General features: G+C 35.8%; 3 protein-coding genes and 1 pseudogene across 3 annotated transcripts; all 4 read right to left on the reverse strand.

Annotated features, from left to right (window-relative positions):
• Positions 1-4958: 4958 nt before the first annotated feature.
• LOC112082227 lies at positions 4959-5553 on the reverse strand. The gene has a single exon (XM_024149704.1). It carries the CDS (start codon positions 5390-5392, stop codon positions 5204-5206), a length of 189 nt encoding a protein of 62 aa, XP_024005472.1. The 5' UTR covers positions 5393-5553; the 3' UTR covers positions 4959-5203.
• Positions 5554-6863: 1310 nt separating this feature from the next.
• Positions 6864-7414, reverse strand: LOC112082246. Its single transcript, XM_024149845.1, has one exon. It carries the CDS (start codon positions 7288-7290, stop codon positions 7102-7104), a length of 189 nt encoding a protein of 62 aa, XP_024005613.1. The 5' UTR covers positions 7291-7414; the 3' UTR covers positions 6864-7101.
• A 1566-nt stretch (positions 7415-8980) lies between these two features.
• Positions 8981-9520, reverse strand: LOC18029795. Its single transcript, XM_006412984.2, has one exon. The coding sequence runs from the start codon at positions 9379-9381 to the stop codon at positions 9178-9180; it is 204 nt and encodes a 67-aa protein (XP_006413047.1). The 5' UTR covers positions 9382-9520; the 3' UTR covers positions 8981-9177.
• Positions 9521-10487: 967 nt separating this feature from the next.
• LOC18029796 lies at positions 10488-11681 on the reverse strand (annotated as a pseudogene).
• Between the last annotated feature and the right edge of the window lie 5115 nt (positions 11682-16796).

Raw genomic sequence — 16796 nt, forward strand, 5'->3', positions numbered from 1 at the left:
TAAGAGAAAACAGCTGGGAAGAAAAAATAGTTGATAATCACACCTCAGTATAGTGATTAATTATTTATTAAAAATCACATTTCAGTAACAAAAAAAATTAGTAATAATTAATCACACAGAAAATTCAAATTTTTTATATTTTTATGTGGTCCGAAATTTTTCGAACTACAAATGCAATCGCAAGTGGAATGAAGCTGGTTTAGGTTTAGCAAAATACTGAATTTTGAAAATTATCTATGTCAATATGATTCACTTTTGCTGCTTATTCAGTGTCGAGTTCATTAGATCATAAGTTTTTTTTTTTGGAAGCTTCGATCAAAAAAAAAAATTGATGGAAGTTGACATGTTTTCGGCGTCTTTACCAGACATGTCAAAGTTGTTCCAACAAATTAATAAACTGGCAGTAAATAGCTGTAGTAAGTTATAAACTTGTATGAGACGAGCATTTATTTTATTTATTTTTAAAAAACCTAAATAGTTGTGTGTGTTTGAGTTGACCCTTGTCGAATCTCAAGTGGAGACTCGCAGCAATTTGCAAGTAAATTAAGTGATAGAGGGCCCGCACATGAACGGCAGACACCATGACGAGTTTTAGCTAATTTCATTAAACCGGCCAAATCATGCTGTTCATACTTCGCCTTCGCCAGTTTGCCTCGTTGTTTTGTACAAATATTTATGACGAATACAGCCTATTCTCAAATTTTAATTCAAATATTTAAATTTATGGAAATTAATACAATAGTATAAATTGAAATTTTAGCTGTATTTTATAGTTACTATATTTTATAAAACTAATATATATTTAAAGATACTTTTGAAATGAAATGACAGGATAGAGAAAAGAAGAAGGGAAGTGGGGAAATTGCACATTTTACTCTTCAACTATTTGCAATTGGCATAAATAATCCTCGACTATCGTGATTGCAAAAAAATTCTTCAATTCAACGTTGACCACGCAAAATTAAAATTAAATATAGTCAACCGTTAATTGAGAAAACAGAAAACGTTACATTAAATCTCGCTAACTTTTTATGAGTCTAATTTTGCAGAGTTAATATAAAGTTGAGGAATTAATTTGCCAAATTAAAAATTGAAGAATTAATCTGTAAAATTATAAAACTTGAAAAATTAAATGAACTGAAATTTAAAAGTATACACATAATTGTTAATGCTTATTCATAACAACGGTGAAAATTATTACGTAGCACTAAAAACTATTGAATGTGAAAAGATTATTAAATTGTTTGTTCATAACAATTTTAATAATTTTCTTTTAACATTAAAAACTATTAAATTTGAAAACAGAAAAAATCAAAACAATTATATAAAACTATATAAGAACTTAACCGATAAGTTTTTACAGTTACAGAAACTTTTTTTTTGTATTTGATGCTATTAATAAAGTAATCTTAGTTGAGTCTCTATTGTTCATGCATGAAAGCCTAAATTACTTGGATCTTACCATTGTATTTTTATAGATTTATATAAAGATTCGAGCTGTAGATTTATTTTAGATCAGTAATATTTAGACTATAAAATTATATTGTAAAGTATTGTTTTATAATTATAAAACTCTGGTTTGTAGTACATGAGTACCATCTAAGAGCTACAAAAAAAATTAGAAATATATACGTTTGTTAAATTAATTTCTAATATTCTTTTTATCTTTTTATGTTATCTAAATTTTGTTCTTTTCTTTTGTATTAATTATTTTGAAAATAGATCAGAACTAAACTGTTTTAAAAAAATAGAATTTACCTGTTTGTTACCACATGATTTTTTTTTTTGCAAAATGCTACATTTTTTTTTCTCAACCTGAACTACCATTTTTAGTAGCTCAGAGCTATATATAGTTTATTTGATTTTTTTGCACATTCAATAGTTTTTAGTGCTATGTAATAATTTTCTTAACAGTTATGTGTATATTTTTAAATATTAGTTCATTTAATTCCTCAAGTTTTTTAATTTTACAGATTAATTCCTCAATTTTTAATTTGGCAAATTAATTCCTCAACTTTATATTAACTCTGCGAAATTAGACTCATAAAAAGTTAACGAGATTTAATGTAACGTCTTCCGTTTTCTCAGTTAAAGGTTGACTATATTAGTCTTAATTTTGCATAGTCAATATTGAGTTGAGGAATTTTTTTGCAATCACGATAGTTCGGGATTATTTATGTCGATTGCAAATAGATGAGGAATAAAATGTGCAATTTCCCAAGGGAAGTGACATTTTATTTTTGTGAAGTCTACTCTTGAGAGGATAGTGACACAATTTGTATCCAAGTATTTTTTCTTTTTTTCCCCAAAGTTTTGAATGTTTTGACATTTTGACCGGTCATATAAGCCATAGATATTTCCATACAAGGTGTTGATTGTTTAGTGAATGCTAATTGTTTCCATCCGGGAGTTAATGCTTGTAACTATTATAAGTTTTCATAGAATTTATCATTAATGTATTATAATGGTTTGTATATAGAATATAGTTATTTTGTCATTTTCATATTTATATTTGTTATTATAAGTGCACACAACTGCACATATTTTGTAGGGAATAAACCATATGCATACACAATTAATATGCGAAGTCCAAATTGCGTTTAGGAAAGGTCAGCTTCTTTCTACTGAGTCTTTGATATCAACCAAACAGCATTTATATATAAATTCTTTGAACCCAATTAAATACATAATGTGGATCAAATTGTGTACCGCAACTTTTCTAATACCAATTGCAAATACTTATAATGTTTTAAATAACAGGTCTGAAGATCAAAACATAGACTAGTTTCAGCATACTAGCATAGCACTACTGCAAAAAAAAAAAAAAAAAAAAATGAGTCAGAAGTACTAAAAAAATCAACAAAAGGTCTTTTAGAGAAAAATTGATTAACGCCTTCGATAAATAGAATTAAAAAAAATGAATTACGGACACTCGATTATATTAATAATGTTTTAAAATATAAAATGATTTTATATATCGTAAAATATATAATGGTCATGATTCATGAAAGTAGATCATAACAACCAAAACTAGTATAGTAGTATTATACCGAGTTCCTATCCGGAACGTGAGACGGAACATTACTAATACAGTACAAAATAGTATATATTCAGGTACAAATTCAGATATATATGCAGCACTCACAATATATAAACAAAACAAAACAAACCGTTACCAATTTTTTTGGATAACTAGATTTGAAAGTGGAAAGCATACTAATTCAATATAGAAGTAACAACCGGATATCAATCAAGAATAATCAGTGACAAAGGATGATATATCTAGTGGAAACTAATTAAAACACAACCTTGATTAATAAAAGTAAACTTTACCCATTTTCGAAGATGAGAATAAAGATAGGAAGGAAGGCCGGTTTATGATATTCTAAACTTTATGAGAAAGGTCTCAGCTTGAAAAACTGTAAATGATCAAAAAGGTTGTCTTTGTTACATAAATGCAAGATTGGAAAAAAGGGAGTAAGGAATTAACCACAACCACAACTCATAAGTCTCCTAAATACAGGAACACGTCTGCGAGTAGTTGATGTGTGTGTTTTTGTCTCTAAAAAATCTAATTCACTTTTGCTTTGCACTCCCATCCATTCACCCAACCTTACTTTCCCCCTTCAAATTTCTCAATATCTCTCTCCCTCTCTATATGTATACTTCAACGTAACTATAACGTTGACACATTTTATAAGTTAAATATATTATTATAAAAAACAATTTAGGTAATCTCCCTGTAGTAGTTACTAGTTAATTATTTGAGAAACATTGTCGTACCCTATCCCACATATGAACAGCCTAAATAACTGCATATGTCAATTTTTTTAAGATACTGGTGAATCAATTTAAATGTTTTGAGGATGATCGAATGGTCCATACTCTATCGACAGCAGAGAAAACGATAAGCCCGACTTTTAATACCGTATGATTTCCACTATTTTTTTGTCCAACGCTTTTGTGGATACTAGATGGCCAGCAAGGTCCATGAATTTTCTTTCCCAACTCTTGTGTGGATATTCATTTTAGCGCTCATTGAATTGATCTAACTCATACCAGACCAAACAGACCAATAGCAAGATTGCATACGATGCAAACTTTCCATACATATATGACGCATTTAATGTCTAAAAAATTGGAGTAAGGTACTCTATGAATGTATGAGACATTAAATTGTTGAAAAGCAATTAAAATTTTCTGTTTATTCTTTAAATTTTGTTTTTAACGTACTGTATAATTTCGAGTTTTCTTTTACAAAAAAGCCGTTAGCTTAACTACAGGTACCGATAATAAAGTCTAAAAATTCACAAAATCGACTGATATAAATGACATAACCATATTAATGATTTGGTCTCCGACTTAAAGATATACAGGTTTCGGATAAAAACGTTGTCTATAGTCTTAAGATTAAAAAAAAAAACATAAAATAAAGTTAATAATAACATATATATTTTTTTATTAGTAGCATATGGTTCGGCATTTCTTTCTAAATTTCTTAAAAAACAGAGAACAGAATTAGTTTGAACTCTGATGGCGACTTACGAGTGATCATACAATCAAAAATCATAGTAATTCAAAGATAAAACTTAATTTCTATTAAAAATTTTGAATCCATTTCAGTCTCAACTCTCAACTACTCTCAAGTCCATATTTTGATTTTCAAGAACCTGCTATGTTTTGACTTCGTTTAATTTTCTAGTTTTTTTTTCCAACTAATTGTAATAAATAATTTTATCTGCTCTATTCATTTAACTAATTTTATTTAACATATACCAATACCAGTCGTATAGTTTTTGGTATCTTAACAGTTTACTACAACTTGATAGATCACTTTCAAAACCATCGAAATACAGTCTCGCTAACCTTAGTAGTGTTATACACAAGTGGTCTAACACACATGACAAATGCGACTTATCAGAAAAGTAAAATCTAAATCGCGAGCGCCCGTTTCTAAATTAGACAATTGAAATATAATCAGAATTAAGAAACGCGGGATGAAGATTAAGAGTTCTTTAAGATAATAACCTCTATTATAAAAAAAGTCATTAACAATTTTTACAAAGCTCTGAGCAAATCCAACATCCAGAGAAAGAGTTTCCCTACCAAAAAAAAAAAAAATCTAGAGAAAAAGATCTCGGCCGTCACAATATCTAATAAGATTTGGAGAAAAACACAAAAATTGAGATCTGAGAAGAAAAGATCAGAAATCGACGAGATGAGAAGAGAAATCTGGAATCGGAGAAGTTCGAGGTGGACAAGGCAGAGAGAAACCACCAATCCGTAAGACGCCTCTGTCTCCTTGCCGTCTCGGAAGAATCCCGGCGGTGAGTTTCGCGAGGGCCGCCGTGTATTCAACCAGTAGCTCAGTGATGATTACAACAGAAATCATGATTTTATATATATATAAAAATTAGAGAGTAGTCGTCGGATGATCTTGACTCGCTGGAAAAGAAGAAGAAGAAGAAGAAGAAGGATTCTCGAAAGTGTCTTTGATTGCCTTGTTGAGGAGTGTCTTTTAACTCTTATCTCTTCTTACTTTATAAAACGGTGTTGGAAATGAGAGACACCATACAATGTCTTGTCTTTATATATAGGCGATAAATCTGAAGTTCCCAGTGGGTCCCAACCAAGAGGTAGCTACTTGTACACGTATTTCTCTTTTTATTTTATTTTATTTTTGCCTTTTTGAGTAATTTGCCGCGTGTCACGCGGTTCAGACAGTAATCCACAGTGTTGGCGAGCAGACAATACCATTAGCTGCCGCTTTTCGTATACAAAATTACAAACTAACTACCGAATCATAATATATATATATACTAAAATAAAATATTATCACCCGTATACATCTACTTGGTTTTGGAACTTTCTAGCAACTAGTGTATTTTCCGTTTATAAACAGTGTTTACTAAATATATTATAATTTCAAAACAAATCTAGGATAAATTCAAAATAAATCTGGGATAAATATAAGTTCAGATTGGTAACCCGTAAAATTGTAAAATTGCATTTTAAACGCGATTCTACATGTCAATCAATAGAAAATTACAGAATAAATAAATACATACAATAACATAAATTTCATTTTAACTTTCAAAAATATAAATTAAAAATATTCTAAAAAACAACAAATTATAAGTAAATTATTTTATTCCGCAAAATTTTTTTAACGTTCCACCCACCATTCCAAAGCCATAAAAGTTTGGAATGGTTCGTCACATGTTTGCAAATAACCTTATATCGTTTGTACAAAACTTTTTCTTTTTAACGTCTCAATCGTTGTCGTCTATTAGTTTTTAGGGGTCTACTCTCTGTTTATAGCTCTCATAATTGTGTGACGATTATTGCTTCGATTGCTCTACATCACTCATCACTGAAATGCATGTGAACAAGTTTCAAATTATTGATTTGATTATAATTTACGTCATTAAAGTTTTCTTTCTACTCATATATATCTTGATTTTTTTTTTGTTTCCAATTAAACATGCGTTTGCTTACACTAGAATAATTTTAAACAGTGACTTAATAGTTTAATACTGTAAGTGATGACAAACGCACACAAAACAATATCTCAAGGTAATTTGAAAGATATATAAAAGATTGATCAGCAAAATTTTAGTTTTTGGAAATAAGGCACCGACTGTTAGACGGAGATGAAAATTATATATACTATATCAAAAATAGACATGGATTCACAGATGATGACAATTTATGTGGTTTTCTTTAAGAAAAAAACATCAACATAAATTACACAATTTTTGCAAAACGTCAACTGAGTTTTTTTTTGGTTACTCAGTGTTAGTAAACATCATTTTATTTCCCACGATTCTGGAATAAGACTAACGCTTAGAGATCATCATTGGCCGGGAAAATTACGACTTGGACAAAACGGAATAGATGATCAGTTTTTATACAATAAAGCAAGAGGAAGCAATATCAAAGTCATAATTCCTATATATGATTCCACACAATACAGGTTTACAAATCTCTAACCTACTCAATATCCAAAAAACTGGAAAAAAAACATTCTCATATGTTAACTCGATCAAAAAAATGAGGAGGAAAAGAAAAACATTGACAAGATCGTTAGTCACCCTAAGCTCAGAAATCGACCAGGTGAGAAGAGAAATCTGGAACCGGTGACGACCTAGGAGGACAATACATAGAGAAACCGCCAAGTCGTACGATGTTTCCATCGCCTTGCCGTCTTGGAAGAATCCCGGCGGTGAGTTTAGCGAGAGCCGTCGTGTACTCCACCAATAGCTCAGCAATGATTACGATAGAGATCATGATGATCGATGATAATTGGAAGATTTGCCGAAGAAGAAATGATCTAGAAGTTTCTTGGAGAGTTTTAATTTTGAGAGCTGCGATAGAATTGTTTGGTGTTATGACTTGTGAGAAAGAGAGACCTCTTTATATAGGAGTAGTTTAGACCATTTTATGAAGATAAATAGTTTCTCCACTCTGTTCGTCGTTACTCGGACTCGTGTTTCATATTTTATAAATATATTTTCTTTCTTTCGACAATCAAACAAATGAAGCGCGTCATACGCGCAATACACAGTTAGCGTTAGCTGTTCGCCTGTTCCTATGATCGACCGATTATAAAATGCATTTTAATTACTTATGATATAACTCAGCACATACATCATCACATCATTGTCGTTTGTCCAGAAAAACTACACTTGTAGTCTTCTTCTAGAGACAAATAAAAAATTCAAACTCCACGACTTGATCACATCTTCATAACCCGCTTTTCTTCTCAACTTGGTTCTTTAATCAATTTATTCTTTAATCAATTATTTGTATTTTTTTTTTAAAAAAATTATCCTATAGAACCATATACAATGCTATTTTAATAATATTTATTATTTATCTTCTATTAGCGTAAGTGCGTAACTAACAAAGAGGTAATAATATGGTGGTAAATATAAAAAAAAACATAGTATAATAGATTTCGCTATATCTATTACGAAAACACCTTTGACATCGAACAATTTATAAGAATGAACCATTTATAACAAAAATAACTTTTATTTTCGTGTCAGTGGAAAGAAAACAAAACTAAAAAACTTAATGATGGTTTACATAAATTTTAATGTAAAAATTGGTCATTGAACAATAATAAATTTCAGAACTTAGAATGGACGTGGTAATCCATGAACGAAGAGTCAAACGGCACAAATCATGAAATGTGGTAATCCATGAACGAAGAGTCAAAACGGTACGTCGGTACAAACCATGAAATGTGGCAATCCATGAACGAAGAGTCAGATCGGTACAAAAATGCAGTACATGTGTTACAATCATCCCAATTTAAAAAAAAAAACAAATTATCCAAACCCTTTAGATGTTGGAAGGATAAAATCTTCCTCCCAACAAGTGTAGAGCAAGCTCACATCTATATCATTTCGTCCCGCTCTATTTGCTACGGTTATTATTAAAGAAAAAAAAATTGGAACATTTTGGGGACATGCATGTATGCTTATAAGTTAGGGGAATTCCCTAATTTTAGATGAAAAGAAAATGGGACAAAAGGTTTTATTACCGAACTATTATCCATGTCCCGATGTCACAGAATCCCGTTTGTCTACACCCTATCTATCTCCCAATGCCTAAATTAAAAATTAAAATCGTTTTCAACTGTCCAAAAGTCTTCACAGCGGCCAAAACTTACTTAGCACCAAATTAATGGTGTCTTAATCATAGACCAAAACAGTTGAACATTCTACTGGGAAGATAATTTAATGAACTTAAATCAGTCAAAGCCGACTTATCTCAAGTACTGTATATAATGAATAAATTTATTATTATTTTCACTTGTTTTTACGTCATTAGACATCGTCATCAAAAGTAAATGAGACGGTCGTTTCGAAAGTTTGATCATTTTCATCGTCATTAGGTCAAACTAAACCGCAATCAGCGCCATGAACGAACATGATGAGAAAGAAATTAATTGAGAAACACAGGAACGATCAAAAGCTCATCAAGATCATAAATCTCTATTATATTAATTCGATTACAGGGTTCACAAAGCTCTAAGCGATTCAAAATCTAACAAGAAGAGAGACAGAGAGACACACAAGGGGGAAAAATCTCAGCCGTCGGCTCTTTAATTAGATCAAAAAGAGTAAAAAAAAAAAAATCCAAAATCAAAATCTTTCTTTTCACAGATCAGAAATCGACGAGATGAGAAGAAAAGTCTGGAATCGGCGACGACCGATTAGTACTCGACGGAGAAGGACAAGGCAAGGAGAAACCACCGATCCGGACGACGTTGCTGTTTCCTTGCCGCCTCGGAAGAATCCCGGCGGTGAGTTTAGCGAGAGCCGCCGTGTACTCCACAAGTAGCTCAGTGATGATTACGACGGAGATCATGATCGATTTAAAATGACAAATTCGCCGGAGATTAATGTTCAGGTGAGGAAGAAGGATCTAGAAGTCTCTGATTGGGTTTTCTTTTTGAGAGATTTGGTATTGGAAATTTTTGGTGGTATGACTTGTGAGAAAGAAAGACCTCTTTTATCTCTTTATATAGAGACCGTAGATGTGAAGAGTTTGTGTCTTCACTGTTTCTTACACACGGACTCGTGTTTGTTTTTTCTAATTACTTTATTTACTTAAAAACATTAAAGAAATAACCGCGTCGTACGCGCACAGCTACACATTAGAGTCTTGAGCTGTCTCTCTAATCTACAGATTATAAAATGCGTTTTTCTATAATTTACTAATAAACCTTCCTAAATACGTCGCTGTCAAGAAAACTACACTTTGTTGTCTTCTAGACACAAACTTTCGTTTATCTATTTAGTTCTTCATTATTAATTAATAGTCCTGTATCTGACAAATTCATGAACTATCTGTTGTGTGCAAGTATGATATACTTGTTTGGTTGGACGGTTTTTTTTTTAAAAAAAATTACAATGGGTAAACTTGGTTTGAGGTTTTGTTGCACTCTTTTTTATTTCTTTTTCGAAAGGTTTTGTTGCACTTGAAAACATAAAACAAAGTTACAAAACCAATCACAAGGAGATGGATTCAAAAAATCTACTAGTATATGATTGGTACTCTGATCAGATATCATTTGACATATGATTGGAGGTTACGAATATAGATATTTCTAATTCTCTATGGGAGTATCAAATATTTCGTCCTGATTCTCAGAGGAGGAGATATTATACTGTATTAATAAAAAGAGTCTCGTTTACAAAATTATAAAGGATGTTATCAAGCTTGTCGTGTTCACAACTTGGCTGCTGATATATTTATTAGTCATATAAAAAACTAATAGATATAAATACTATTGAATCATATACGTCAGGTAATATATAATTTGATGTAAGTCAGGTAATTTTTAATTTGATAATGAGTTGTTGTCGATTGTAACAATCTGAACTAAATCGTTGTTAATTATCTTAGCATTGACCTAGTCTTTGATGACGTCTCCTCGTGACTACGATATTGTATATATCGTAAATATCACTTCAATGGCGCCTACGATAGTCTCTTGATACGTGCGAGGATTCGCGATAGTCACGATCCCGAGAAGAGTGATGTCTTGGTTTACTCCTCAGTCCATCTCTTGACCGATGATGACTTGGATCTTTTAGTTTGTCTCTCTCCCTATCACTCTCCTTGTCAGAAGCTCTGCCTCTGTCTCTGTGAGAACTAACCATGTCTCTCTCTTTACCTCGTTCCTTGTCTCTATGATCACTTTCTCTTTCTCTCTTTCCTACTTTACCTTCTCCCTCCCTTGAGTCTCCCACAATTGGCTGGATGTTTGACTTAATCATACCATCCTTAGAATTGTTATTAGCTGATACGAGAGTACACTTGGTATCAACATCATCTCCAAGTGTAGGTAACACATCTTTTGTAGCTGACTGAGCTCAAGAAAATGCAAAACGAATCCCATCCTTGCAAACAGAGATATACTGAGCCTTTGGAAGACTGTAGAGATGAGCAAGAACTCTACACACTTGGTCAATACTAGATTTACATGCATCAAGTGCTTTCCACCAAGGTGGATTCTCCGGGAGAGATACTTGAAACCTACGAGCAGCAGCATACACGACCCCACAAGCCACAACCTCACTTGTGAACCTTACACAAAGTGTTGTACGCAGACTATCATTAGCCAAATTCCAAGCTTCTTGTCTCAACTCTGGAGGTATTTCAAGTGTGGCAAGGTAGTTTGATATGAACTTCTGAGGATGCTCAACATGACAAACAAAACCCATCTCTTTCAGTATATGTCTCTCAGTTCTGCTTAATTCAGATTTCAAATCAGAGAACCTCTTGGAATACAAATCAAGATGATGATCTTCTTCTATGTGTAAGTTCTCTCTACGACACTCCATCCTGTGGAATACAATGATGACCTGTCTGGCTTTTTTAGGGTTCTCTTCCAGTTTTGATGCAAGCCAGAGACAGCTCGCAGCAACTATCCTAACATCGAATTTGGCAAGAGACTTCTTGCAATAGAATCTGTGGAAAAGAACCTGCCCAGTAGCCATAACTGCCTGGGGTAGTCTGAGCAAAATCCCACCTTCCTGGATGAGATCACATCCATAGATTCTGAGTGTGGTTTCGGGTGTTTCATCTATCCCATCTTTCCTTGAAGGTGACGTCTTTATCTGCTCCTCTGTTAGGTAGAAATTGTCGATTGTGAATTACATTTGTTTGAACACAATACACGATTACTCGATAGAAGGACACGTCAGCAACCAAGGCGATCAAACAGGCGATTAGGGTTTAATCACCTTCCTCCTCACGTCATGGCGGCGCGGGGATAGGAGGTCCCCCCGTCACCGGAGGAAGACAGGTGGCGGAGAAGACAAGCACGGTGATTTTGGAGGTGTCCCAGGAGAAGGAAATCGAATCACAGGCGATTCCTCCACATTCGATCGAGACGCAGGAGCTGCATATCCAGACGGAGCAAGGGATGCTGATCGGAGACTCTGCAGGAAAAGATAATAAGGCTTCTCAGGGAAATATCAGAGGAGACGAGCCGACAAATCCAGTTAAGTGGACAGAGGTAGTTAAGAAGAAGGAGGATCTGAAACAGTATGATATGGAAGCAGAGGAGGTTGACGGGATCAAGGTGTTTAAGGTCCCCAGAATCCATTCTGTCTGAAGCGCCAATGTGGGAAGACTGCATCCTGGGAAAATTCCTAAAAACAGCACCCCATGTTGGATCGATCCGCATGATTGTGAACAGGATTTGGCCCTTAGGAAACAAAGGTGTCAAAATCGATGTGTTTGTCGTCAATGACACCACAGTGAAGTTTCGTATAAGTGATAAAGGAGTGAGGGAACGAGTGCTAAGGAGGAAAATGTGGAATATTAAAGATAACTCGATGCTAGTCTCCAAATGGAGTCCAATTGATGAGGAAGTTCAACCAGTTTTGAAGTCCATACCGTTGTGGGTTATTTTGAAAGACGTGCCACGCAAGCAGTACAATTGGAAAAGGGTTAAGCTACTTGTCAAGCCCGGTGGGAGTTCCAAAGCAGTTACATCCAGACACCATTTGGGTGAAACAGTTTGATGTTGCAAAAATATCAGTTGAAGTTGACTTGACAAAGGAGTTACCGTCATCGCACTGTTTTGCGCTGGAGGGTAAAACTTTTGAAATCCAATACGAGTTTCCATGGTTACCGCCTCACTGTTCAGTATGTGGTGGTTGGGGACATGTTGATGCAGAGTGCAAAGCAAAGAAGGGACCAGTGACTATATTGCAGAGGGAGCCACGAGCTGGATCTCCGAGTAAAACCGCGATGTTACCGTGTGGTATATCTACACCAAAACGTGTTGAGGATTTGGGAGTAAGGAAAGAGATAGAAGCTACTCTTCTGGTAGAGAAAGCTATATCTTCTTTGGTGTCGTCGGTCACAAAGCAGCCCAAGCAGTCGAAGCAGATAAAAAAGGCAACAGCAAACCAAGTGACACAAAATGGAGAGATAACGCCAAAAAACCAAGCCCAGGTGGATTTGAATTTGGAGAAGGAAACTGTGATTGTGACAGAAGGAAAGGGCGAGTGGCAATCACCCTCAAAGGTGTTTCGCAGGAATCAAGAGAACAATTTGAAACATGTGGAATTCTCTACTGGATCCAGGTTCTCAGACTTGCAAAATGAAGAAGACGACATTGGGGAGAATAATAACTCTGGTGATAGCGAGCACTCTGGAGACAATGAAGCAGTGGCTCACATGGAGGATGAAACAATAAAGTCTTATGCGACTCATATGGAAGTTAGAGCGGAAGATGAATCTCAAATACACGTGCATGAAGATGTTGATACTACTATTTTGGTTAATCTGGAAGGGAATCGCACCTCTCTGCACAGAGCGGCAAAGACAGCCCATAGATTTGTTACTAACTCCTCAAAAACTGGATCCACAGGGAATGCTTGTGGCTCAGCGAAAACGAGGAAGAAGAACTCCAAACCAAACAATCTTTAATGATGTGTTTCTTTTGGAATATACGAGGATTTAACAAAAAGTGTAAACATTCGGTGGTGCGGGAATGGATACGTGGTAACTCTTTTAAATTTGGCTGTCTTTTGGAAACTCGAGTTCAGAAAAGGAAGCATCAACAAATTGCTTCGAGGGTGTTTGGGGACTGGTCTATTGTCTCTAACTATGAGTATAATAGATTGGGACGAATATGGGTTGTGTGGAACAAGGATGTGCGGCTGACTGTGATACAAAAGAGTGGACAAATGATAACTTGCTTGATTTCCTTGGATAATCAAAAAGAAGACTTTATCTGCTCCTTTGTTTATGCGGCAAACCTGGCTATTGAACGTAAAGCTTTGTGGGAGGAGATTGCGACTGTTCATAGCTCAGATATCTGTAGGGGAAAGAAATGGTTAATATGTGGTGACTTTAATGAAGTCTTATCAGGCGATGATCACTCAAATTTGAATTACGTGGATTCACAGGGCTCGACTGATTTTCAGAGTACAGTCCGAAACTGTTCACTAGTTGACATGGGGTTTCATGGGCCTTGGTTTACCTGGAGCAATAAGAGAAGTGATGGATTAATACACAAAAAATTAGACATAGCATTGATGAATGAGGAATGGTTACTTACCCAGCCTCACTCATACTGCGTTTTTGAAGCCGGCGGCTGCTCTGACCATCTGCGAGGAAGAATATATATGGATGATGTCCAAGAGAATGTAAAAGCTCCTTTCAAGTTTGTCAACACGTTGGCAAAACGACCCGAATTCATTCCAGCAGTTAAAGAATACTGGGAGCAATCTTCTGCCCTATTTCATTCTACATCTGCTCTTCATCGCTTGTCTAAAAAACTAAAGGAGCTGAAGCCAACGTTAGGGGTGCTATCAAGGGAGCGTTTTAGTGATCTTACAAAGCGTACAAAAGCAGCTTATGAGAATCTCTGTTCTCAGCAAGAAGCCAATGCCACAAATCCGACGGTGGAAAGGATTGAAGCAGAATCTGTGGCTCTAAATAGGTGGGAACATTTATCTGATCTGGAGGAAGGTTATTTAAAACAGAAATCAAAGCTGCATTGGATGAATGTGGGTGATAGGAGAAACAAAGTGTTTTTTCGAGCAGTGCGGATACAACAAGCAAAAAACATGATACGTGAGATTGTGAATGCAGAAAGACAAGTGCTTAAAGACAAATCAGACATTAAAGGAGAAGCTGAAAGACACTTTCGGGAGTTTCTCAGCCACACTCCATCGGATTTCCAGGGACTGGAGGTTGATATTTTGGAGGATTTGCTGGGACGAAAATGTTCGGAAGCTGATTGTGGATTATTGGAGAAGGAGGTTACAGAGGGTGAGATCATGAAAGTTCTTTTCTCGATGCCGAACGACAAGTCTCCCGGACCAGATGGGTTCACAGTTGAATTTTTCAAAGGTGCATGGGCAATTATCGGTAGTGATGTTACGACCGCTGTTCAGTCATTTTTCAAGTATGGATTCCTCCCCAAAGGCTTGAACTCCACTATTCTAGCCTGGTCCCGAAGAAAAATGATGCCAGTGAGATGAAGGATTACCGTCCTATCTCTTGCTGCAATGTCCTCTACAAAGTTATCTCGAAAATATTGGCAAATCGGTTAAAGGACATCCTCCCTAGCATCATTGCCCCAAATCAGACTGCTTTTGTCAAAGATCGTTTGCTTGTTGAGAATGTCCTCCTTGCAACTGAAATTGTGCTAAGATTACCATAAGGACTTATCTCCGTCCCGTTGCGCAATGATGATAGACATTGCGAAAGCTTTTGATACAGTTCAATGGAGGTTTCTTATAAATGTTCTAAAAGCTTTGGGACTGCCAAATAGATTTATCGAATGGATCAGACTCTGTATCTCTACAACGTTCTTTTCTGTACAAGTCAATGGGGAACTTGTGGGGTATTTTCAGAGCCGCCGAGGTCTTCGACAGGGATGCGCTCTCTCGCCATACCTTTTCGTCCTCTGTATGAATGTATTGTCTTGCATGTTAGATAGAGCGGCAGTGGAAAGGAAATTCGGTTATCATAAGAACTGTTCCAAACTACAGCTAACCCATTTATGTTTTGCGGACGACCTTATGGTCTTTTCTGATGGGAAAATTCGATCATTAGAGGGGATTGTTGAGGTGTTCGACGAATTAGTTTGCAGAAGTCCACCATCTACATGACTGGTATTCTGGACGAGGACCGTACGATTGCCGAGCAATTTCCCTTGAATATGGGTACTCTTCCAGTTCGCTATCTTGGGCTCCCCTTGACGACAAAGAAGCTGCGTATGGAAGATTATGCTGTTTTGATTGCCGATATTCGTAAGAGGATAGGATTATGGACTGTTCGACACCTATCCTACGCAGGAAGATTGGAACTTTTGGTATCAGTTATCTCGGGTCTTTTAAATTTTTGGATGTCGGCGTTTCACCTGCCATGTAGCTGTATCAAAGAGATCGATTCCTTCTGCAGTGCTTTCCTGTGGTCTGGGCCTACACTAAGTTCAAAAAAGGCGAAGGTAGCTGGGTCAGATGTCTGCAAAAAGAAATCAGAAGGAGGGTTATGGATACGTTCTCTAAAGGAAGCAAACATGGTGAGCTGCTTGAGGATTATTTGGCGTCTCTTATCAAACAAATCCTCTCTATGGGCAACTTGGATTCGAACGTATTTACTTCGAGGGAAATCATTTTGGTCAATACATGAAAATCAAGTTCAGGGTTCTTGGATATGGCACCGGTTACTAAAGATGAGGGAAATCGCTCGGGGACTGCATCGTATGAAAGTCAATAATGGAGAGGAGACATCGTTTTGGTATGATGATTGGTGCCCCTTAGGACCGCTGATCGATGTTACGGGTACTTCGGGGTTCATGGCTTTGGGCGTCTCAGCATACGCATCTGTAGCCAATGTTCTACGAACTTATAGGCAAAGTCGACATAGAAGAGATGACCTCAATTCTATAGAAGAGGCAATTTCTTCGGTTGCAGGCCTTCAGAATGAAAGGGATGATCAACGATGTGGAAGATGACAGGTGATCATTACCATCACAAGTTTTCCTCCAAACACACTTGGCACAATATACGATACCCACCTCCAGCCCAGCAAGATTGGTCGCCGATGATCTGGTTTTCTGGAAATACCCCAAAGTATGCTTTCCTCTCTTGGCTAGCAATGTGGAATCGCTTGTCTACAGGTGAGATAATGGCTCAATGGGGGCCAAGTATATCGACGACGTGTGTCCTCTGCTCTTCTCCGATGGAAAACAGAGCACATCTGTTCTATGAATGTGCTTTCTCAGATCAAGTTTGGCGAAGTCT

Source organism: Eutrema salsugineum, unplaced genomic scaffold (genome assembly GCF_000478725.1).
Source record: "Eutrema salsugineum unplaced genomic scaffold, Eutsalg1_0 scaffold_1, whole genome shotgun sequence".
Classification (NCBI taxonomy): Eukaryota; Viridiplantae; Streptophyta; class Magnoliopsida; order Brassicales; family Brassicaceae; genus Eutrema; species Eutrema salsugineum.